Genomic DNA, 27,251 nt, shown 5'->3' with positions numbered 1-27,251 from the left:
AAGAAAGTTAAATTACTCCACAGAATCCCACTGAAAAACTAACCCACCATTACAGAATACATAATGTATTGTTCTAGTTGTGAAATGAGCAGTCTGACACTTTATACATCTACATCCATACTCCCCAAGCCACCTAACGGTGTGTGGCGGAGGGTACCTTGAGTATCTCTATCGGTTCTCCCTTCTATTCCAGTCTCGTATCGTTCGTGGAAAGAAGGATTGTCGGTATGCTTCTGTGTGGGCTCTAATCTCTCTGATTTTATCATCATGGTCTCTTCGCGAGATATACGTTGGCGGGAGCAATATACTGCTTGACTCTTCGGTGAAGGTATATTCTCGAAACTTCAACAAAAGCCCGTACCGAGCTACTGAGGGTCTCTCCTGCAGACTCTTCCACTGGAGTTTACCTATCATCTCCATAACGCTTTCGCGATTACTAAATGATCCTGTAACGAAGCGCGCTGCTCTCCGTTGGATCTTCTCTATCTCTTCTATCACCCCTAACTGGTACGGATCCCACACTCGCGATAAATATTCAAGCAGTGGGCGAACAAGTGTACTGCAATCTACTTCCTTTGTTTTCGGATAGCATTTCCAATGAATCTCAGCCTGCCATCTGCTTTACCAACGATCAACTTTATATGATCATTCCATTTTAAATCACTCCTAATGCGTACTCCCAGATAATTTATGGAATTAACTGCTTCCAGTTGCTGACCTGCTACGTTGTAGCTAAATGATAAGGGATCTATCTTTCTATGTATTCACAACACATTACACTTGTCTACATTGAGATTCAATTACCATTCCCAGCACCATGCGTCAATTCGCTGCAGATCCTCCTGCATTTCAGTACAATTTTCCAATGTTACAACCTCTCGATATACCACAGCATCATCCGCAAAAAGCCTCAGTGAACTCCTGATGTCATCCACAAGGTCATTTACGTATATTGTGAATAGCAACGACACTCCCCTGCGGCACACCTGAAATCACTCTTACTTCGGAAGACTTCTCTCCATTGAGAATGACATGCTGCGTTCTGTTATCTAGGAACTCTTCAATCCAATCACACAATTGGTCTGATAGTCCATATGTTCTTACTTTGTTCATTAAACGACTGTGGGGAACTGTATCGAACGCCTTGCAGAAGTCAAGAAACACGGCATCTACCTGTGAACCCGTGTCTATGGCCCTCTGCGTCTCAAGACGAATAGCGCGAGCTGGGTTTCACATGATCGTCTTTTTCGAAACCCATGCTGATTCCTACAGAGTAGATTTCTAGTCTCCAGAAAAGTCGTTATACTCGAACATAATACGTGTTCCAAAATTCTACAACTGATCGACGTTAGAGATCTAGGTCTATAGTTCTGCACATCTGTTCGACGTCCCTTCTTGAAAACCGGGATAACCTGTGCCCTTTTCCAATCCTTTGGAACGCTACACTCTTCTAGAGACCTACGGTATACCGCTGCAACAAGGGGGGCAAGTTCCTTTGCGTACTCTGTGTAAAATCGAACTGGTATCCCATCAGGTCCAGTGGCCTTTCCTCTTTTGAGCGATTTTAATTGTTTCTCTATCCCTCTGTCGTCTATTTCGATGTCTACCATTTTGTCATACGTGCGACAATCCAGAGAAGGAACTACAGTGCAGTCTTCTTCTGTATTCTCACTGCAGACCAAGATGTTTTGATTTGGTATACACATGCCCTTATATAGGATTCCTGATGCCCAGAAGCATAGCTGTATTTACCTGTAAAAATACATCGTCGGCAGCAGTGCCTTTGCTGAATCTGTCTGAAAAGTTTGTAGTGGAAACTACTAGGACTGAAATGGGGCCCACAGAGGATATGGAGTTCAAACACTTTACTTTCACTTTGATTGCTGAATGAACTACTGCTTATGGCCAGACTGAGTATCATCTACTACAATTTACGTACAGATAAACGGCTAGCCAACATACTACACTTGATTGATATCCTAGAATGTGATTGAACGAGTGCAGTAACCTAACACTGAAATGACACTATAGTTTATGTGTGGAAAATAAATCATTAATACATTCACTAATTGCACTGTCCATCCAAGTGGACACTCATATCTAAACAAACATGCGATGCACAGTAAGCATAATTTGGAAATAATGCTGCTAATATTCTGTTCCTATTATTACAGAGAGCACTACTGGTACCGCCTTTGATATTAATTACATATTCACGTCCAATCAGTAATTTAAAACAATCTCTAAGTTACAAAATGACCTCCCGAATGCGAAATTATTGGGAATTATGCTAACTTGTCTGCAATACGTTCCCGAATTGATAGACAAAGATCTTGTACTTTATCAATCTTCTGCACTGACTACAATGTCTTCCAGCAGCCTCTCTTTAAACTTGCCGTAATAAACTGAAGTGAGCTGCTGTTGTTTGCGTTTTTTTTTTCCTAAGTTACAATTAAAAATTCACATTCCTGATTAACCAAATAGTGGAAATATAATTTTTTTAACAGGGATTTTTAGACGTAACCCTGATTCCTATTGCATTACACAGCCTAGTTTGCCAAAATATGGGATTCTATTCCAAAAATACTCCAGAGCTAAATGAGCGCAGAACATGCTAACATATTTTCAACATTAGCTGTATAAATGCCACAGTCCTCTGCATGGCTTTATCATCTATATAATCAGGGAATTAGCAATCAGATATATGTTTACATATGAAAATTGGTAACAAAGTTTTATATTAGTGGTATTTGTAATCAGCCTGGTCTTCTAGGTAATTCCAGTTAACAAAAAGAATGTAATGGATAATAAAGTTAAGTTGGCTAAGCCCCAAGTTAACATTCAAGAGTTTTGGTACCGAGCATGCTATGAAAAAAACACTACTGAAGGTATCTGAAGAAGATTTTTTTTCTTTTTTTTTTGGGGGGGGGGGGGGGTGGAGGAGAGGGGATGGAGTGGCGGGGGAGGAGAGGAGCGAGAAACCCACCTGCTTTGTTACAGTCCCTGGGCAAAAAATCTCTTGATACAGTGTCATACAATAAATACAAACACTATAATTGTGCTTTTATTAAAATTAAAAACAGAAACAATAAAAACAACTTACATTACATTTAGAAAGATACCAAGGTCTAAACACTGATTATTTAAATAACAAGCAGTTTTTCCACTTCTCCTGTCATTTGCAAAGAAGTTTATGATTTCTTCATAGCCTAATATCACTGTCAAGTCTGATTCCATAGCAAGGACACCAAGATAACTAGGATTATACTGCCTTTGTGATGTCCATAAATAATTATTTATGCATCTTATACTTGAAAATTACCTTTCTGTTGAGCAACTGGAAGTAGGGAGTACCCAAGTATATTTGAAGGGCTAAGTTTAAATTTGCATAAACATTCTGTAAATTGCTACCTTCCAGTATCTTGGACAGTTCTGAAAAAGAATATGATTCATTTTGATTCTTTACATCAGAGGTTAGCGTAAACATTCAAGTATAAATGCTGGGTCTTCTAGATCCAAACTGTTAACTTGCTGAAGCCTGGATGAATCTTCCAAGATTTCAAGTGGATTTATATTTTTAAGATCTGAGAAAAACTTACATGGTTTATTAAATCCTGTAAGGAGACACTCTTTTTCAGTTCTCAGATAATTTATGCAGAAATAAAGGAAAAGATATCTCCAGCTCATCTGATTCATTGTTTTCTTCAATATCAGAGTCAGATTCATCAAAGACTGTTCTGCTTTTCTTATTGCATTTCTTATCCTGAACTTCACTTCGTTGAATTTTAGCAATATTAAAGAGAGATTCAATTTTTTTCTGACCTAGACTCTTGAGAACTTAATATCCCATTTTCATTTCTTCCAAGAAATCAACTAAGGAACTGTAAAACTTTAGAACAGTGGCTATGTCCATGTCTGCTGCTTGTAATTGCTTACTGACAACACAATATTTCAAGAGTTGAACCCCAAATTACAGTTATAAAAGATGTTTCAAAACCACACAATTTCTTCATTATGCCTCTAGCTTCAGATTTCCACAAAGACTTTTCACTTTCATTCTTAATGACTAACAACAGTGATTCGACAATTGCCTTGTCATCTTTGTTCAAGCTCATGCAAGCTGCTTCTCTAATAGATCATCAGGTTGTAGAGAGGGATTTAACAGTTAAATTGCCTTTACTGAAAAGTTTGCGTAAATGATTCCATATCACTGGCTAGAACCACTGAAAAATTAAACATTTCTTACATTCATGTTAAAACACACACATACACACACACACACACACACACACACACACACACACACACACACACACACACACACAGAACACATTGAATGACTACAGATAGGACATCCATATTCACAGGACATGTACTTTAGTATGTTCTGCAGAAATGATTAGCATTTCAGTCACCACAGTTTACCATGTGTCCAGCCTTCTAGTAGGCATAGGGTTCGCCATCGGCCCTGATAACTTGTTCCACGCGTGATGTTATCGATGCATATGAGGCGCAAATGGAGCCCTGTGGTGTAGCCATCCATGCTGCATTCATCTCGTTCCAAAGTTCATCTTTGGTGGCTGGCATTGGATCACAGCGCTGCACGCATCATTTAACCATATCCCACACATTTTCGACAGGCGACAGGTCTGGTTATTTGGCAGGCCAGGACAGAAGGCTGGCATCCTATGAAACCAAGAAGACACGAGTTGATGCAGCAACATGTGGTTGTGCATTGTCTTGCTGAGAAGCAGCGTCTGCGGTGTTATGCAGAAAGGGTATGGCTACAGGTTACAAGATGTCATTCATGTAGGTCACACTTGTTACAATGTCCTGGACACACAAACAACTATGATTTTCTGTTGTATCCAATAGCACCCTGTACCATAAGGCCTTGAATTGATGCTTTATGTCTTATGCGAATGCAGTCACTTGTGATGCCACTCCCACTGTCTGCGACAAACCAAAATGCGGCATCATTTGCAAACAAACAGAACTTGGATTCTCCTGAAAACACTATCTGATGCCATTCCCGTCCCCAGTGACATTGTTCCCTACACTATTGCCATCTAGCACGTCTCTGCTCATTTTTCAAAACTAGGCAGAGTAGTGGATAGCGTGCATATAACCCACAGTCTAATAAACAGCAGTGGACTGTCACCACTGATAGTGAATTATGTGTACACTGTTGCGCTAGAGCCAAGGAGGACGCAGATCTGTCCTGCAATGCCATTCGGATGAGATGTCAGATCTTGTTGGGTGGTCACCTGGGTGGTGCGACCTGGCCCTATCATCATGTTCTATGGCCTTCTGTGAACCATTCTGCACACACCTGTTGCACTGCCAAAACACTTTGGCCTCCATGGATGCATCACATTGAGTCAGCAAAGAATAATATTAAGCTCCAATAATTTCTGCCACTATTTATTCATCTATTCTCTCCCCCATGATTTTGATTACTTCCTCATACGTAGCAAGAGACAGGTATGTTGTTTTTCCATTTCCAGAATCCTTGTATTGTGACATGCGGCTAGAAGAAATGGCTCAACATCAGCAGTTAGTTCCACTTGTATTAAAAAGTTACCATTAAAAATACTTCCAAGTACTTCATCACCACCAATAACTCTTCGTAACGCATTACGCCAGTACTGCACTTCATTTTCAAGTTATGTGAACAATTTTCCAGCTGCCCTGACAAGAGCCGAGCTTCTGTTTTTAAAACTATAAACACAATCTCGGTGCCTCGAACAGTTTTCATGAGCTGCAATTACTTCTAAATGCTCCCAGTCTGAGAAACCATGAGGTCCCACGAAGTGTGATGTTCTACATCACCTAAATGGTACACAAAATAATGTCCTCCGACTTTCTGAATACAATAAATATTTTCACTTTTGTGTTTTTTTCTTCATTTTTGGTGGACGTGTTTTGTCTTGGCCTTCTACAGTTTCATTTGAGAAGTGTTTCTTCCCTACCTGAATTCTCTGGGCATTTTTTAAAAAAATGTCATGGTGTAGAACTTTCTTCAATGCTTCTTCTTCTCTTTTTATTTTTATTATTTATTTTATTTTGCCAGCGATTGATACTGAGCCCCACTTATTCACTTTCTTCCAGTCTTTTTTTTTTCTTTTCTTTTTTCATTAATGATGGGTAGGAATAATATTTGAAGTCACTTGCCATTTGAATTGACGAACTAAAGCAAATTACATTCAGTTATCTGCAAGAAAATCATACAGAATGCATCTGCTACTGTCTGCTATTACAGGCATGTGTGATATAAATTAGTTTAAAAAAATTTGATGGTAACATAATTCATCGTTTGACTCACTGAAGTCATAAAATAACAATATTATGAAAAGGATAGATTGCTACTTACCTTATAGCAGATATGTTGAGTCGTAGACAGGCACAGCAAGAAGACCACTGAACACACAAGCTTTTGTCGAGAAGGCCTTGTTCTGAAATAGACACACACACACACACACACACACACACACACACACACACACACACAGTTGCCATAGCAACTGCCCATTTGCTTTTCATTCTTCCAAGCATTCTGATGCTCAACACTGTTAGGGTGCATATAACCGTGAGCTTCTTGCGATCTACGAAGCTGTTTGGTATTTCCAACCGTCATTCGAAGGAAGAGTCTTTACGGACCACAGCCCCTTCCCCACAAGATTTTGAAGCAGGCATTTGGATCAGATCCCCTCCATAACATTTTCAGCTGAATGAGCATATTCGCAGTTCACTACCAACATCCGGCACGTCATCAGCATCAATAACATTGTGGCAGATCGCCTGAGCCATTCCTGTGACATTAAAATACTCTAACTTCCCCCCCCCAGCTTTCCGAAAGCAGGCCTCTGACAGCGTTCACCCGGTGTCACATGCCCTGGCATACTCACATATCTAGCTCTGATGAAACATTATGTCTGCTCAGGCATTGCACGACTGGAGCAACTGGGCCCGAACCAGTATTCAGTGCCGGTGTGCCAAGGTCAGCTGATACGTATATGCACCCGTTGCCGCCTTTTCTTCCATACAATACCAATTCACACATATACGTTTTGACATCGGTCCACAACCTTCCTCCAATGGCTGTCGATATTTCTGACAGTTATTGACTGATTTCTGCACTGGCCACAGACAACCCCGAACACTGGAACTTCAGCTGAAACCATTGCTGATGCCTTCATTCAGACCTGTGTCTCCAGTTTTGGATGACCCCACCACAGCACTTCAGATCACGGGTGCCAATTCAGCTCTGCACTTTCCAGTGCTTCGGCAGACACCTGTAACTCTAGTACCCATTTTTCTACCAGCTATCACCATGCTGCTAATGACATGGTATAACAATTCCACCACACACTTGGTGCCGTCCTACCCCTGGCACTTCTGGGCCTGCATATTGCACACAAAGCTGACCTAGAAACTTCTGCCACTGAGCTAGTATATGGACAACCACATGTTGCCCTGGTGGCTTTCTGGGAGCAGCCCCTCTTCCTCTTGACAGCATAGTCTCAGGCATCAAGCAAAAGCTCCAAAATTTCATGGCTCAGCTGCAACCCATACCTTTGCAGTATTATGGCAAGCACCACAGTTTCATTCACTATGACCTCTCAGCATATACCAACAATATACTTCAGGTGGACGAGCACCAGCTACCACTTCGCCCACAGTACTCACGCCCACTTGGTGTTGCAATGTAGGGACAAGACGATCTCCATTCCTTTGAACTGTCTCCATGAACAAGATCAAGCCAGTCTATGTCATGGAGTTATCCCTGGCCAACGAGGACAGCACCATTAACATGGATTCTCTCTCACCTACTGCAGGCCTCAAGCTCAATGCAGATGATGATGGCATGTCCAATGCTGCTTCCAATAAGCCACCACCCAGTACTACCTCTGATGTCGCTCCCAACCCGTCACGAGTCTCCTAACTGACCAATGAGTCTCCAAGGCTGGGACTGCAATGCTGCCAGCACTCTGCCCTTCACCCAGCCTCTGGCCACAGGTGCCCAACACGAAGCCTCTACTGCAGTTGCCACCAGTGCACATGCCTTTGAAGCTATCTTTATGTGCACCCAGCGACGCAAACAGGAGCTGCCCGTGTCCAGTTTCTGCTCTTTTCAAGAGGGTGTATCTTCACTACGACACTACTCAAAGACTAAATTATTGCCACAGTTTCCTCTCTGTTGGCCTCCATTTGTGCCATCTCCTGTTTCCTTCTTCTTATGTAAGAAATCTTTGTTAAAATGATGATGTACACAAAGTATTTATTCAATTTACCAACAACTGACAAGTTATGATTGATGGAGATTTTGCAAATAATAGTCCTGTAACATCTTTACTCTCTCATTTACATTCATTGATAATATTACAACATTTAAAGCTTCACATAAATTATTATTTCTTATGTATGTACAGGGTATATTATTTATTTAAATTCAAGTGGGGAACATTTTGGTAAAAGAAGTAAAATTACAAATACTGGTAGTGCAGCTAATAGTTTAGAGAACGGGGTGTAATGTTAGGAATATCACTCCTATTCACCATGGCAGCGATGTGACTGGTCCATTGCCTCACCCACCCCCTTCCTGCTCATACAATAATTTAATAACTTATAGCCAGTTATTGGTAAATTGATTATTGAGCAATTATTAAAATAACTGTCTTCTCCCCTCCCCCCAGCTGAAAGGAGCTTCACTGGCTGCTAATGTTTGGCGAGTACAGCGTGTCTGCTGCTTTAAGTGGAGGCAAATGAATACTGTTCTTCATTTCGAGAGAAACCACCACCAAGAGAGTAGGAGGTGCTTAAAACTGGCTGAGGATAACTGTTGAGCATCATCTTGATAACAGCTGAGCAGTGCTTTCCACCAACACACATCAGCGAATTAGATAGCATCCTACTGAGATACTTTAAATTGTAGTGTTCTCATGGTTCCACACTAAGGCTTTTTCTTTCCCTAATACACATTATTTGATTACAACTGTAGCATTGACATTAATATAATTACACATACTTGCTTTGAGAGCTTAACAATACAGCAAATTGTGTTTTCCAGAGATGTGGTTCATAACTAAATCTGCAAAAAAACAGTATCGCCTAAGCATTCCACTTTCAGAAATTTCTGTGTTGCATAAAGGTGTGGCCTATGAAACAGTATTTCTGATACAGTTGTCCAATTGCAGAAAATACTTTAATTACATTCCTATGAATATGAGTACACAAAAAACTAAGTTCCCTTATTAAATTACGCAAGTATTACCTTTGTTTTCAACATTTATATTGAGGAACTGTATCTCTGAATTGCCTTCACAATTTATACCATTCCACATTCAGACTTATCATTTACTAGGGTGAAACTTCCTGGCAGATTAAAACTGTGTGTCCGACCGAGACTCGAACTCGGGACCTTTGCCTTTCGCGGGCAAAAGGGCGAAAGGCAAAGGTCCCGAGTTCGAGTCTCGGTCGGGCACACAGTTTTAATCTGCCAGGAAGTTTCATATCAGCGCACACTCCGCTGCAGAGTGAAAATCTCATTCTGGATTTACTAGGGTGTTTGTCATCTATTCCTGAATTTCAGGTATTACTGGTGTCTCTTCATATGTCTAACATTGTATTGGTGTGTCTCCCTTAGATAACAGTGTATTACAGGACAACTGCAAAATATTACTGGAGATGATACTGATAAATGTGTGGACATAATTTTCAATCAGTATGTTTTACTATTAGCAGTTTTCTGGAGTAAGTTACCTCAGTGCAAATGTTAGCAACTATTCTATCTACTTGTATTTAATGAAACTGATGTATAAGATGCTTCCCACATACACAAGTATGCACATGCTAATTGTGTATGATACAAATAGATTTTAATTCCATAGCTTTTGTGGAATAATACTGATCATTCACTCCCTTTGTTTGCCTCCACTAACTGCAGCAGACAATGTGCTGCATTCACCAGACACGCAAACAGTGATGCTCCTCTTTCAGCTAGCATACCATCACATCTTCCATGCCCTGGTTTTGAGCTGCCTTTTCTCAAGAGGACTTCTCACTTTTCCAGGAAAGTCTGATTCCAGATGCCCTGTTTGTCCTTCCGGTATCAGCACTGGATTGATAAGTGAGTGTTCACCAGTTCAATGTAATTACAACCAAGTACCATAAAACTATTTTACCAGTTTCAAGTCAAGTCATCTGACATTCCTTTACTGCTAAGTGTGCCCAAAAACAAATTCTTTTCTGACTGTGCTACTCTCCTTCACTGAAAGAAGAGTCCATTTTCCCTTCCTTTTCTCGCACTTTTGAACTTGCTGATAGGCACAAGTATGAACACTAACCAGTGAACCTCTGTTCTTCCCCAAAGTAACAGGCTTCCTACATAGTGATTTCAATTTAATATTCTCTTCATGTTTCGGAACTACGAGATTTGACCACTGTCCCAATGATATATTTCATGACGGTTTTATTCAGTGTTCACTCTTATATATTACCATAGCGCAAGTTGCAATTACCAGATATTATCTCATCAAGCATTTGTAGTGTTCACCTAATTTGTTTCTTCGTTCATCATTTGTTGTCCTTGGTATCAATGTACTGGCTGAAAAACTATGGTGTGTCTACTGTCTACTGTAAATGATGTAGCCAACATATGCACAGTTGCGTTTCACAATCTTCTACTTTAACTTTTCACAACCCCCTGATAATACACAGTTATTTGGCCAGTGCACTATTGTCCTAACTTCCCATAAGCCTCATTAATAGTTACCAGGCAAACATCCACTTACTGCTACAATAGTTTCCTGTTGAACATCAACGAGCAGTAAAAACGTAACCACGTAATTTACAGTTCTTTTGGAATAATCAGATACATATGGAACAGACACTGTCATTGCTTTAACACAGGGCCTATTGGCATACAATTATTTCACTGTTAAGTTGATGCATTGTTGTTGTTCTAACCAACACAGGTTCCTCATCTGGAACTTGGATGTGGAATGACTGTCTCAGGACCAAAAATCGGGCCCTTATATATCCTCACAATAATAGGTACTGGAACTACACATTGCTCAAAGTTAAATTTACAGAAATTGCAATAAAAAAGTAGCTCATTAAATTAACTGAATACAGCGAAAAATTTGTTCTTTTTAACAATTTCTTCTACTACAAGGGTTAAGCCAAATTATTTGTTTAAATCATAAAATTAACATATAAAGTTATGCAAACAATACTTTTGACAAAACTGTTAATTACTTTAGAATTAATTAAGTGCTGGCTTTGGTAACATGTTTTCAAATAGTGTCAAATAGATCCTTTAGGAATACTTAAAACTTGTTCCTCCAAATGTTTATAATTAATACAGAATTTAAATTTGTTTATAAGTCAACAATAGAATTTAAGTTACGAAAGAATTACTGATTTTGCCCTATAATGATACTAATTAGTAATAGTTAAAATAAATTAAAAACCAATTACATACATAAAACTAAGCACATAATTAGATCTGGTGTATATTCTTTAAAACTGAGGGCCAACCTTTCTATTTTACGAACATGCAGATTATAATCACTTATGCTAATGGTAGTTAGTTAAAGGTGAAAAAACGAATTTAAGGATGCAGATGGCAAAACAAGAGGGGAACTAAAAATATCCCAGTTTGCTTCGTCACACATTCAAATTTGTCACTAACATCTACCTTGTTTCTGAACAGCAGTTCCAAGATTGAAGACTTAACTCCAGGAATTAAATTCATTTCTCTTATGAACTTCCTATTTTGTTGTTGTATCTAGATCTATGGAATAAAGTTGAGATCACTTTCATCAAAACCAACCTTAAGTTTCATTTCTACACTCATGAGATCATTTCATTTAGCTTCCATGTTCCTTTCAGTGTTTTATTGTTATGTTATTTTTTTGTACTTTAAATTTGTGTATGTTTGGAAGCATGCTTGCAGTGCTTAGGACATGGGACTAGTTTCCGTATTGCTAGTCACAAAAAATAACAGAATTGCTGTTCAATAAATATTTGTCAGGACATGCCATACTCTGAATGGCACTGGTACACACACATCTGATTACAAGTCAAATGAATGAAATGTACAAGAAAGGACACCCATTCTTGAGGGCCATTATAGGCCTCCTATAAGCCAAGAGCTCTAGGTAATCATCACATTTTTCCAATCATAAAATTCAGTGCAGAATCCACATTCATCCAAAAATAATTCAGTAGTATTGGAAACACATTTATAATTAATTTTAATTCATTTCTCAATCAACAAGGCTAAACTTTACGGACAATTACACCAGTTAACAAATGTACCTTTCGTGTTTCATCAAGACACAATGCAAAAGCTGTACGGAGACTGTGTCCACATGCATCATTATGTTTTTTCAGCATGACTGAGTTAATCCTTTGAGTACCAGTGGTTACTGCCTGCAACCACCATTTTATTAATTTTTTTTAAATCCTACCACTGCCTTTCACATGAAACTCTCAATGCTGTTGCAAGCCAGCAACCTCTAGTGGTACATAAGGTACTTCTAGGAATATAGCGCATTGTAGCAGTCACAGTGTTCAATGCAACCGTCGACATGGAGATTGTACTACGTGATTGTAGGACATTGTAACATCTTTTAGTTTTTAAAGTGATCATACTGAGATCACAAACAATTAACATAAAAATACCTTAAGTTAATATAACATATATTTGGGTTTGTACTACTGCTGTTACAAATGGTTTCAAAACTAAACCACTGGAGCTATATGTATTTTTTTTTATATAAAAATTAAATTTTAGGCCCATTTTTGCTTCTTATTTGTGATTCTTAATTGGCTTTTGGCATTATGAGTTTATAGCAGTTTTTAGATGTGGGACTGAGTCTAGTAAAAATGCAAAATTGCTTTAAAATATAGCTCACATAAAGATGAGTTGTTGAAAATTGCATGTCCAAGGCTTCCAAATTTAAGACGATTGTTTACTTTGTGCCAATTTCTTCTTGTACTCATTGCTTTAGTTTGATGATAAAGGTCAATTTTGTTAAAAATTTATTTATTTTTTTATTGCAGGGTTGGAGCTTAAAATGTTAAGTATCATACCCAAAAATACATGAAGATTCATTATTTATGTTTTTAAAAAACCTCATTTTCATCACTGATTTTAGAAAGTATTTATTTTCACCACTGCAATTTCTGGCTTGGCTATTGTCAAGTGATATGCTGCCAATGACTGTACTTTCCCCACATATCAAACTTTACAATTTCTCCAACATTTACACATCATCATGATATCTGAGACTTATAACAATGTTAAATACTTAGCATAAATCCCAATAAATCATTGTTTTTGATGCTGTTTAAGCTAAACTCCCTTACGTATATTTCTTGCAGAAGTGCTAGTCCCTAGCCACCAACAGCCTCCCGGATCACACCCCATTTCAGATTACCATTTAGGAAGACAGACTGAGGGTGATGCACACATATAGAAAATTAAAATGTGTTGAACTACTTGCTCACATGACAGGTGCCTTTACTGCTGCAATGACTTCTGAGGGACAACATGCCACCTTTCATGAGCTAAAAATGTAGCTAAGGGAAAAAGTGAAATTTTAAAAAAATCTTCTGTAGCATGTTTTTAGACTATTTGTGTTATTGTTGCCATTCTCCGAACTCTGCATGCCTTGGGAAATTTTGCCACTTGACTGTTTTGCCACTTGACTGTTTTGCCACTTGACTGTTTTGCCACTTGACTGTTAGTTAGAGAACAAAAAGTGATTTGTTAACACTTCCATGCAAGCAGTTAATGTACTCTACCTCAAAGAGTTTTCAAGATTTCATATCAATTTTCATCACAAAGAGGATCAGTGTCAACTCTCAAGGTGTCATATTCCACTCAGGCCTTCTGATGCACCCACAATAGTTGTGAAAGAGAATATTGTTTTACCCTGACTTCCGAATCTCCTTCAGGAAAGCTCCAGAGATGGAAAAGGAAGTCAGTACTGTTGAAACTGAGAACAGAGTGTCACTGAAAACCATGTGACACATAGAACAAGAGGTACAGCTGATGAGCAGAAAGATGTAATATTTCATACAAAATGTCAAAGAGTTAACATAACTAAAGTCAAGAAACCATTAGGTGAAATGTGGTGCAGTATGGACAATATGAAATCAACTGTAACATGTTCTAGGAAATACACTGAACCTAAACTTGTAGTTTCAGATGCATGCACACTACCTACTAAACCATACAGTATCACAAACTGGAGCTTATTCTGTAGGTGTTACGTCACACACAAACTCAGTTCACATCTGCACACATCATAAGAGCTGTAGTTGTTATACATATATTCTCTATTAGCAAGAAAAAGGAAAGAACCCCAAAGCACAAAAGACTTGTTTTTGTTATGTATTCACAAATTAGCAAGGACTTCATTGTCCTCTGGTGCACGATGAAATACTTGAACTTAAGATGTGAGAAGAAAAACAAGTAGAAACAGTAAGGAGGAGGGGCACTGCTAACAATTAGAATGGAAAGCATTAAACAAAAAAGTGTGCATACATTATACAGGTAAAGAAAGCTTACCAGTACAATAAATAAAAATCTAATCCGCATGTAATGGAAATACTTAACCCAGAACCACTCAGTAATTTTAATTGAAATATATTTTCCAGTATATTTTTCTTGAGATGAAAGAAACCAAAAATTATCAACAATCGAAGAGACTGTATTATGCTTATGATGGTTTCATGTACGCTGAAGGTGTCATGACAAACAACAAAAAATTCTAACATTCAGTCACATGACACATACCTGCAGAAATCAGCTCTTTATTTCAGTTTATACACTTACTAAGCCCTTGTCTCCATGGCTAAAATCATTACTAGACACAAATTTTACTTAATGAACTCTCTACAACAAGAGTTACCTGCTGTCTTAAGGCACAGATGTCTACAACATTCATTTCAAAATTAAAGAATAATTTTAATACTTTTAAGACAGTCAGATACTATTGTGTATTATTGCTTCAAACATTCTTAGAAGTAACTGTAGTAGTTGTGAATCAGCAAAACAGGAGATGAATATTTGTGCCAAAATAAAACTCCGATATATATTTTTGTTCTATTTAAATATGCAATGTGTCTTTTTTCTTTCATTATAACAATACATACCTTTCATCATATAAATTGTTTTGAAGTTTTATTTTATTTCCAACTATCAACAAAACATTAAACAAGAAAATTAAATCCAGTGTGATATTCAAAGAAAGAAGTGAGCATTCTTTAGTGGAAGGTCAGTAGCAATTAGAAAAAGAAAATATATCTCAATTGCTCTTTCAGCATTCACCACTTTTACTTACACAATGTGCTTACAAAAACAAGAACATAATAACTCATCAAATTTTCTAACAAATGTGAAATCAATCATGCTCTTCACTCATACATAAATAAAACATTATCCACACCACCTGTGAGGCATGTTAATTGATAGCAAACATGTGCAATATGCACATGAGCAACTGAATAATATGTTCTTAGTATACATAATCTAAATAAATGTATTAACATACCTTCTTTTGTCAAGTAAGTTACAATGTGACAAAACCGTCAGACTCAACTTCAAAATACTCAAAATCCGAAGCAAATATAGCACGTACACACAAAAAGATTACGAACCTATGACAAAACCTTATTTTGAAATAATTGATCATAAATTGAAAAGTCTGACAACAAACAGAAATACGGTGATATAATAAAAAATAGCACTATGAATTCCATAAGCATGAAATACCACATATTTAATTCAAATAAAATTTTTATAAAATGAGGCCTTAAAACTTTGGTCAGGCACTGAATGCAATTAACAATTTAAAATATTGCTGTCTATGTACAGATTCACGGCTGTCTTTATAAAGTGTTTTCAGTAGACAATTTATCGATTATTCTGCTGACAATTCTGATTTTTTGTAATTCATTGTAAACTGTATTAAGTAAACTAATCTATTATCATTAAATTCTTCTAGTAGGGAATTTCTTATCTTATTAGAGGCACAAAACTATACTGAATCTGACCAAGTAATGACACTGGCCAGGACTGCAATGTTACATGAGACAAATGTTACATACTGCAATTATAGACTTCCAGACGATAAACAAATAACCAAATTATTCTTAATATTTGTATTTCAGACCTCTCCTCAAAACGATTTCCAAATAATACAACTGCATTATTCTAAAAAGAAAATCCTTATTGTCATTTTAGATGTTTGTAATCCCATTAACACAGTGCTTTTACATTAAGGACCGGTAGAGATTTACCTTGCTGGTTTCTTTCAATATTTGCAGTCTCTACCTCTTAACTTAACATGGAAACATTCCACAAAAACTGACACTTAATAAGGAATATGCTGCAAGATCATTCAGTTATGAACTTGAGTATCTCTGTCAGCCCCTTCTACTTGGTGAGATTACCACAGTTCGTGACTACTAAAATATCTTTATAATCAGTATGCCTCAAATCAACAGGTGAGTTAATGTTCATTTGCTTCCTGCACAACCTAACATCTCATCATGTAACAAAGTTCCCTAAGGCTTCAAGCAGTGTGAGCAATTCGACACATGCAATATTCTGCTAATCATAAATCAATCTCAACAGCAAGCAAATCAGACATTGTACAGTTTTTGGGGTTATGCAGCAGCTGTGTTTTGCTCCTTAGGAAATAATTATAATAAATTTCCAAATCAGGGCATCAGTTTCAATGGTCCTACAGGGGCAACTGCCTGGATTTTTGCTGTAACCTCTCCTAAAATAGTATAATGAGGTTAACAAATGGTGCTTGTGATGAGCAAAAGCCTCATACATCAACTGCCAAATAATTATGTAAGATAAATGAAAGCAGGCTATATTTATTATTTGGAAAATTAGCTGGCAATACACAACACAAACAGTGTTATCACCAAGAATTTTCAACCAACAGGTACTTCATGTTATTGCTTGTGGCTTAACCCAAAGATAGTTGTTCATGACTACGATTCCAAAACTTCCTTCAGCATAGCTTACAAAAATATTTCAACATTAACTTCACCACTGCTTGACAGGAAGTGTTAAATTTTTAGCACACAGGTTGTGACGCAAAGCAAATGAACACAAGTAAATCACCTTAAGAAAGACTGTTTCACACAAGGTTAAAAAATATAATGGCACATCATCATATATAAAAGTAGATTTTTCTACTATATATTTCAATAGGTAATAACCAATTATTGAACTTTTATGTTCATATAGATTTCTGAAGTCTAATTTTAATATCGCTCACATGAATACAATGCTTTATCAAATCAGAGCAATGCATTCACATGGAAAGACAAAAATAAAGTATGGAAGAATTTCAAAGAAGAAAGTGGAAAGACTATTCTGTCAAATGACAAATGGAACCATGAAACAGTTAATGACAGCACAATGATGCAAATAATACAATTTCCAAAATTTTTAAGAATAGTGGATTTTTCACCACACAGATAAATGCTGCACAAACTACTGAGGAAGATCAGGTTCAATCCATTGCTGAAAATAATTCACCCTCAGCCTATTGTTTGTTATAAAGGGATATTTCACTTTGGCAAAACATAGGTTTTTTGAAACATTACATCATATACCAGTATGGGCCTCATTGCGTGTCTTCTGAGCCATCCCTACCACTCTTCCAATTTGCACAATTGTCCATTCTAATGCATATGCTGCAGCAGAGAAAAAATTAACTTATACTATGTTTATTAAACTTATGCTTGTTAGATGACATTTTCATATTGACGGACTGTGCACTGCAATAATCATTCATACAAGTTTAAGATCGAGGCTGAATTGAGGCTCATACATTGATCTGCCTTTGCAGCTAGTGTTCTTCCGGCTGAGGAAGGTTTAGAACGAAATAGAGTGAGCCACCAGCAAGTTGAAGGTTTGAGTCAGCCTGCAGCACACACTTGGGTGTTCAACTGGAAGAGCACTGCCTATCAAAGGTCAGTATTAAGACAACCACCCTGATCCATCACAGTTTGCCCTCCCACAAATCAACCAGCTAACTTGTACAAATTACCTCTATACATTCCACTGTTATTGTAACATTTCAAGGCCCAAGGGAGTTCACCAAAAGAACTTACAAGGGTACTCGAGATGTAGGAAGTGTCAGCTAGGAGGTTTAAAGAATGGTAATCGTATCCCAGTTTTTGTTAACTATCCTTACAAGTTTTTGTTAACTATCCTTACACTTCATTACCCCACACTTACATTATCCATCTCCCTTCAGACTGCACACTCATTATATCTTATCCCTTGGGCCCCTAACCATGCATATATAAACTGCTTACAATATGGTGTTAAACACCTCAAATTTCAAGTTCACTTCTCATTCCCTGTATTTTTAGCAACTTTAAAGCCAAATATTTGTTCCTATTATCTTCACTTTTCATCTGATCAATCAGATTTACATATCCTGATAAAATCATGAATACTTACACTTTCACTGCATTATCATTACGCATCATAGTTCCAGTTACCAAAGAGGATGGAAATTTTCCTGTATTGATTATTATTAAAGGTACGATGAGTCAATGTAAAAAGGTGTGTGCATATCATGAAATACACGTTGTTTGCAAATATCAAGATATATTCTATCTAGTTACCAAAATGTTGATGAAGTTACTATCTTTAGTACTCTTAAGATAATAATATTGATTCTTTACAGTGTACATCAGTACATTTCTGTGTAAGAAGCAGCTTATTACCTTCTAAATTGAGATATTCATCGCATCCCGGCCATGTCATTAAACACACCACCCTTAACAATCAAGACATAAGAATTAAGCTTTTAACCAACAATGTGCATGCCTCCAAGCACAGCCTGACATAGTGCACAGATCACGGATTAGAGCACTACTACATTACTTTACTTTACTTTACATACAACATATTACACTTATTCTCTCACTGAAAATGAAATACTTATATCACTAGTGATACCAGTTAAGAAGGAAAGGAAGAAGAGCAACGCCTTTGTAAATAATAATACTGAATAAAATTCACATAACAGTTTCAAAGATTAAATTGTTGGTATCAAATTCACCACAATAGAGCTGACTATTAATACTGGAAGTCACTGTTCGTGTTAAACTATAGATTACTTCACTTATGCATCTGACACTCGATTTACATTTATTTCATGCAGGGTCGACAACTCCCAATATAGAAGCAATATTTTACACAAATGAGTTTATAAAATTGCTGAAAATATTCTCCAAAATTACTGACACTGTAGATATTCATAAAATTACATTACATTACATTTTCATATAATAATGTTATGTTGTCTACTGGAACTTCAGAGGACTGTGCAAATATAACAATTTACGTTAAGGCCTAATACCGTTAAACTTACCACTACATAACTAAAGTGTTAGGAGGCAACATACTTTCAACAGGAAATTTCCAGCTTTATTTATTATATTACACACAGAACCACTATTTGCTTTCAAAGTGGAGCAGGGCTTTTTGAGATAAATAAATCATAAAAAGCTCCGTAACCAAAAATGTGTATGCAAATCTTCCTTTAACATGACATGTAGGGAAGTACAAGTCTATAAAAGGGAATGGACGGTTGTTATGACAGTTCAGAGAAGGTATTTAAAGTAAAAATAGAAAAATAGTTAACAGAATATGAATGATATTGTGACATGCAACTAATTAGAGAGAGAGAGAGAGAGAGAGAGAGAGAGAGAGAGAGAGAGAGAGAGAGAGAGAGAGAGAGAATAAGGGAGGGGTGGGGAGGGGAAGGGGACAACCTCCTTACAAGCCACCTGAGTGTAATGGTATTGTTCTCACAAAACAACAGATTACCATTGCTTCTTTCACATCCAAGATGGTCTTGTGCAGAAATATTAGCATCTTTAACATATCAGATATTACTATCATAATGTTACACTAAACAAGAAAGTAATTACAATGGACTTATTTCACTTTTGAAAGGCACTTGCTGACATCAGACACTCAGCACTTCAAGTTATTAAGACTGGATGCTCAAATAGCGGATGGAGAAAAACAAATACCAAAAGCAATAAAAAATAAAAATGGGAAAATGCAGTTTCAATAACATTTCTTGGCTACTGACGATAGCCAATTAATACATGAAAGAATTTAGAGAAGGTGAATGGCAGTAAGGCAAAAGAAGAAAAAACAGCCAAGGCCATCAGACTGGTTCACAGTTTAATATACAACCAGGATAGTTAATGATAAACTGGCAGAGAGGGTTGACATCATTAATCAAAAATACAAATGTATGTCTGTGCCTCCTGCAGCATTTCGGCGTTTCAAATTTATGAATATTTAATGCAACATTGTAAACCATGTTTTGATGCAAAATAAGGAATCTGATCAAGCAAAATGACAGATCATCATCATCTCGTGGCAATTAATAGATCACAATTCTGACATGTTCCACAGCCACAAGAATCATCTCATTTTTTGGGTCTATGGAACAAAAACTGAATCTAATCTAAAATGATGAAACTATGCGACAGGACTTCACAAAAAAACTATTTGACAGAACTTCACAAAGAAACAATAAATCTCATGGACTCAAAGAGAGCTAAGTTGGTAAGTTTGTGTTGCAGAATTTACCTGCACAAACACAAATGTATAAACCAAAAGTCAAAATTTTCAGTTAACATAAAGGGCCATGCTCCATGAATCTGAAAAAGCATCACAGAAAACCTCGTAAGGTCCAATTTATCCAATTACTGAGTTATCTATTACGTATTACGGTAGAATCCTGAGTGAAGTATCTACCACAGCTCATATTTCTAACAGTGCATAGCACAAACACGAACTGAAGAGAGAGGAATAAAAATAGAAATAGGGTGAATATCAGTTTTTTAAAAAGCTTTTAAACAAGGAAAAGGTTTCAATAAGACTATGAACACTATACCACTCATAAACACACACTGTATTGTTTACTGCACCCTAAGTTTCGGACATGGATAGGACAGCAACAATAATTTTAAACTAAGAAAGTATTAAGACTCAATAGGATAAACTGGAATCAGCACCAGACAGTGTTTTGTCTGCCAGTATAAGATCTAATAAGAATATGATAGCAAATGGAATTGGGGAAAAAATATGCATTCAGAGTACACTGAAAGGACTGAAGAGTGGATGAGTTTGATAGCTGCACCATGTCACCACCTTTCCATAAGGGCAACATTTTTTCATGTTGAAAGTAAAGGAAACTAGATGTACTATGCCCTGTTTTGGTCATAATAATCACTTAATTTGCAGTTCACTTGCTTTTTATTGTAATGCTGCATAATATTTCAGACGAGCACCAGAGAATTTATACTATCACATAATCAATGGCAACCTACATTCTCTATAGTGATGATTCTGAAAAACTGACTGTCAAATCAATCTCTCAACATCACACAGATTTCCCTCCAGTTCTTGCTGTAAGTTGTGCTACCAGTCATGAAAAACAATGTACAAACATCATCACTTCAAAAGAAGACAATTATTGAAAGAAAAAGCACCAAGTGGATTACTCTAAATCTATTTAAACAATTTCTCATTTTTGGACGATTGGATTCTCTGTTGAGAAAATTCAGCACATAAGAAAGAGATACAGCACTTGTGGGAAAGAGGGAACCAGGTCACATGGGTTAATTTCAGTCTCATTTTAAGTACCTTACAGTTTTCCTTCTGATGTGGTGTGATTCTTTCTAGCATTTTCCCTTTGTATTTTCTTGTATACAAAGTCTAATCCAGTCATATATTTCTCAGCAATTAGCTGTGGCATTCATGATCAAGAGCTCTCTGTATGAAGAAAATTTGAATAAAAACAGGAGAGGTTTCATTTTGTGAGTGTCAAGTTACTCACCCTCCTTTGATTAAAATTACACCTTTTCCAGATAACCCACACACTAGTATTTCATTGAAACAGGTCCCACAGAGAAATCCAGCATCTGTCAGCCCCTTGTGATCTGTGGTGTAATGAGAGAGGCTATGAATTTGCCTTATCTATACATATACATGAAATCAATTCATTTTTATGAATACTTTTATTTGTTGTTCTTGCTTAGATGAAGCAGAAAGCGTTAATGATAGTGTTTGTCACGGAGACAACACAATCTTAAGTTGGACTTACTGGAACCAAGAAAATAGAACTATCTTCCTCTGTTATTATTTGAGATTTTCATACCACAAATACTGGTACTCTGGCAAAACTATGCAGAAATAAACTGTTGTCACTTTTAAAAAATGTCACAATTGACATTTGCAACTGACATCTTAAATTTTAGGTGCTAAAACTAAATGCTCACTCACTGACTCAAATCACAGGCTACTAATTTTCATTTGAACAATGTAATTCCATTTTCAGAAAACAGTTAAAAAATAAAAGACCTTTTTCTTCTTTCTGCAAGCACCTAGTGGCTACTGAGTTAATCTGGAGACTTTTTTTCACACTTCATACAATGAAACATAAGCACAAATGCAAGTAAAATGACAACCAATTCACCACAATTCAATATAATTGTGACATGTAAGGAACCACTGAACAATGTTGTATTGTTAGCAACATTATTAGGAGAATGAAATGAGCCCTTACACAAAAAGCAACTACCGCTCAGCCAGTAGGATTATTACCATCGTTTTGTTAATGTGTTATAGAAGCCCAATCCAGGAAGCACGCCTTCGACAGGAGCTGATTGAAAATTTTATTGACTGCTGAGTAAAAGCACATACATAAACAGAAAAACAATTATTTTCTGAAAATATATGGTACAACTGTTTTATTTTTATGACTACTTTGAGAAAAAGCTACTGAATTCCAGAGCTAAAGCAGTTATTCGTCTCCTACTTACTCCATCCAATATGTTCTACGCTTCAGTTCACATTTCTTAAGTTCTGTGTTCTTCTGTAATATTGTATTGCTGTGTATGATGGTTAACACATCCATAAAGACATTTTTGATACCCTTACACATGGTATGAATTTACAATAAAATGGAACTTGAGAAAGATATAAGATGTTGGTAGACCCCTACATCATGAACATGACTGGGAGGTAGGTAAGGGTATTAAATAATTAAATTAATTTCTTTGATACAGAATGAATAGTGGCAATCTTTTGATCAACTTTTGTTTACAGGCATAAATGTTTTCTTCAAAAAATGTATCAACAAGAGCTTACTCACAGTACGAAGTTACATCTATGACATTCTCCTGAATATAATATCACGGTGATTAAGGTACTTTTGAAACCTGTTAACAAAGCAGACTGTCACGTGAATGTTAATCCATGCTATGAGGGGGAGGTTGAATCTGGATTTCATTCAAATTCCCAACACCAGAGTACAATCACAGTAGTGAATGTACATAAATTATTTACACATGCCACAAACATTCAAGACATTCAGTACCAACAGCCTTGTGGCTACACTGTTAAACAACCTGTCACCTAAAAGTCAATTTGACAAAAAAGGGAACAACAATAAATCAGAAGATATACTTCATATCACCAATAAAATTTCAACAAATCCAAAACAGAGGAAGATTATCTTTAGGTGACATCTTCCACAAGCCAACAAATATCTGCATACTGCTGAAGCAACTGCTATTCCTGAACAATTTAGGCATGTGCAATTTCTACATTCAAACTGGCCACTGAGTGACTTCTACCTTTTTCTGGATGAAAAGTGTTTTAACTTCAGCTCAAATGAGAAACTGCAGAACATATCATCAGAAGGCAAGAGACATGACAGCAAGCATCTTTGTAGAGGGTAGTAAGGGAAAACAAGTTCACTAACACAAGTGTCTAACACCACAGTAATTACATTCAGAATTTGGTTATGGAAGTACTTTTCCTACTGCATATGAACTCTGGTTGATAAACTCCTGTTTTTAAATTTCTGCCTTTCAAGTGATTAGAGAGAGAGAGAGAGAGAGAGAGAGAGAGAGAGAGAGAGAGAGAGAGAGAGCAGCAGCAGCAGCAGCAGCACAACATGTTTATAATTAACTTTTCTTGATTATAATTACTTTCTGAATACTTTCTACATTTGTAATAAGCATATCTCATCTTTAAAGTCTTAAGTGAGTTGAAGGTAGTCACTTTATCACTAAATGATATTCTGAAAGTAGAACAGCAGTACTGTGCATGCAAATGCTAGGCACAGGAACTACAGAGCAACCATTAAATTACAGGCCATGAAATTCTGTTTATTTTTGTTGTGAATATTCTCTAACACATCAAACAGAGTAGCAAGTCAGCAGGAACAGTGTGCACTCTTGGTCATCCAATGTATCCAGAGACAACACACACTGCACAATCAAACTGCTGACTTAGAGACACTGTAAGGAAATCACAAATGTCAATATCACATTCTTAGCTGTTCCTGTCATGTTTATTACATGATCTTTTTCTGGAGCAAAACATTTCACATTATATTATCATTCTGTCTAAACAGCTTAAAAATTATAATCACAAGAGGACAAAATATAAAAATATTTTGCATTTATTGCTGTTTGCAAAAAATAGTCCCAAATTGTTCACATATTTTTGAATGCAATGGCAATTATCTTTTACTCACATTGTCAAAATTATAAAATTCTGTACTAGCATCAGAATTCAGCTGATGATAATGACTAGGGCACATTTTCAGTCATTGTGTTGCATCCCTAAGCTGTTCACCAAGAAGCACGGAATGACTATTTTCCGTTATTTTTTACCAAAATCTGTATACAAATTGAAGTGTGTGATGGAGATATGACTGTCCAGAAACATTTAAAACCATAATAAAATGAACTTCCTATAACGTTATCATAGAATTATGTAACACTACTAGCTTTCAGGGATGCCTTTCCTACACAGATAATATAATACTGGTTTTTAGTATTACTGCAAAATTACAATCTAAAATAGTCAAGGAAATAAGAACTTATCTTTAAAAGTAAAGAAAAAAAGGCAGTGAATACGAAACTTAACACATCTACATCTCAAATATGGTTACCGACATGTTAATGGTACTCTTAAAATAGCAGCTCTCTCATTTCACACATTAAAATATTGATTACAGAACGTAGTGCACCTCCAAAACATTCCAATCAAAGATTTACCCAGCATGAACAAGATGTTAACTGGGTCAGAAGCCTTACTGTTTCAGAAAACACCTTGCATATGACCATTAATAAATCTAAATGCACCTCTTTGGTTGGAAGAAAAATAAGAACACATCTGACACCCGTGATCTGTGCTCCACATTTTAGTTACTCACACAACTACAGCACTGTCCATTCTCTCTCAACAGCATCACAGCATAAAAATGTGGCCTAGATGCAAAGCTATTTAAATATGTAAAATAACTGCATTTAGCTGCACAGACCCATGATCAGCTTTTGCATCGAGGGTCACATTCATTTTTCTCTGTGGACTACGTACCTCACAGCACTGGGTTCTCCAAAAAATATTCACAACAAAACTTTACACTAAGTGAAAAATGTCCTTGTCACCCAGCACAAAAAGCCAGGTACACAGAATTGCAAGAATTGTTCCCAGTGGCACAACACACAATCGACTGCTTCTACTTAAAGCTCTGTGGTCGCTGCATGTCAAAAGTCAAGTTCCATCATACGGCTGTGTTCCTGGTCTACAGCTCTAATGATTCCTGGCTGCATCTTTTGCAGCCATTATGAGAGGTGTCAGACTTGCTAGCGGCCGGGCAATTTTCAGGAAAGGGTGCTGTGGATAAGAACAAATACTATATCAATTAATACCCTCCTCTGTAACTAGATCTAAGATATTCTGAAAAGAGCCACCAAAATAAACATCAGCCACATTTCATTTACAACACAATAAACTGTTACTTATGTGCATCGTTCTATTCACTACTGCTAGGTGTGTCCACAAAGTAAAGCAATTATATAAGAGGAGAATGGTATCACTACGAACTAGACCTCTTTGGCACATAACCACTGATCAGCCAAAACATTATGCCCACTGCCCACGGTGACGTTGCATGCTGCCTGATGCTATTGCGGGCACCGACTCTTTGGTGAACACAACCAAATTCACTATCTTAGTGTGCCAGCTGGATCAGAAATATACACCAGAGATTGAAGATGTAATCACCACTCCACCTACAGCCGACACATATGAGAAGTTAAAAACGGAACTGATAAGACAGGTTTCACTTCAGAGAAAGAGCACCTCAGACAAGTCTTAATCCAAGGAGATATTGGCAACAGAAGACCCTCACAATATTTTAACACCTGCAGAATAAGGTGGATACGAGAACTGCTTCTGACAGTCTTTTGCACATGCAGTGCAAACATTGACCAAGTTTCATCAACTCTGTCCTATGAGGGCTGACCTTTTACTTCTATTATCTCTATGCCATTTTCGTTTCTTCTGCCTCTCCAGAGCAACACCAGCAGCATCTTACTCAACTCTACAGAAAACTGCAACCATGTGGTGTCACTCTAAATATGACCAAGTCTGTCTTTGGTCACACACAAGTTGATTTTTTGAGCCACAGGATCAAGACGCTGGGCAGCTACCCTTGTCGGAGAAAGCTGAAGCCATCCTGCAGATGTCCCTGTCGAAGACCTACCAGGAACTGCATCATTTCCTCAGCATCCTCAATTTCTATCACCGACATTTACCTCATGAGGCTGAGTTGCCTGTGCCATTAACACTGAGTCCCAAGCCCGAGTGCAGCTTGTGTTACAGGCACGCTGTGAGCATCCCACGCCCGAGCTCCGCTCGCCTTCCTCCATTTTTTTTTTCCTTCCATTGCGCTCACGTCTAATATTCAGGCGTGGCATGCTGTGATCTGCCCACTGCATGGTGCTGCCATCGTGTGGAAATTTCTGAAACTATTTCGGCACTGTCAAGGGCAATCCTCAGTTGTTCAAAACCACTGTACTGTCACGTAACACCGTAGTTATCGTGTATTTCTTGTTGCACTTGCAGTGCGTTTTGCAATAAATATGTCTAAGTTTTTGACTAAAACTGAGATTGAGAAGCTTTTGAACGAGACATTTGAAGATTCCAGTTCCCAAGGGGATGTTTCTGAAAGTGAATACAGTGATTTTGCTTCTGAAGCAGACTCAGGTACAAAAGTAACATTATTTTCCTTTCCATTGTTATACATTGTTCGGTGTACTAAGTCTGCTATTTAGCTTACATGTCCATTGTATTTTCAGACGAAATT

At 37.1% G+C, this 27,251-nt stretch overlaps 1 protein-coding gene across 2 annotated transcripts in view; it reads right to left on the bottom strand.

Moving 5' to 3' along the window:
* Positions 1 to 15,327: 15,327 nt before the first annotated feature.
* The window catches only part of LOC126162177 (serine/threonine-protein kinase Pak), a 156,409-nt gene continuing 144,485 nt past the window's right edge, over positions 15,328 to 27,251 (bottom strand). For both annotated transcript variants that reach the window (XM_049918488.1, XM_049918489.1), the window contains exon 10: positions 15,328 to 25,777. In XM_049918488.1, the coding sequence (XP_049774445.1) occupies positions 25,694 to 25,777 (84 nt within the window). In that variant the 3' untranslated portion in view covers positions 15,328 to 25,693. The remainder of the gene's footprint in view (positions 25,778 to 27,251) is intronic.

Source organism: Schistocerca cancellata, chromosome 2, assembly GCF_023864275.1.
Source record: "Schistocerca cancellata isolate TAMUIC-IGC-003103 chromosome 2, iqSchCanc2.1, whole genome shotgun sequence".
Lineage (NCBI taxonomy): Eukaryota > Metazoa > Arthropoda > Insecta > Orthoptera > Acrididae > Schistocerca > Schistocerca cancellata.
The sequence above is the reverse complement of the archived record's forward strand: the minus strand, read 5'-3'. Positions and strand labels throughout refer to the sequence as shown.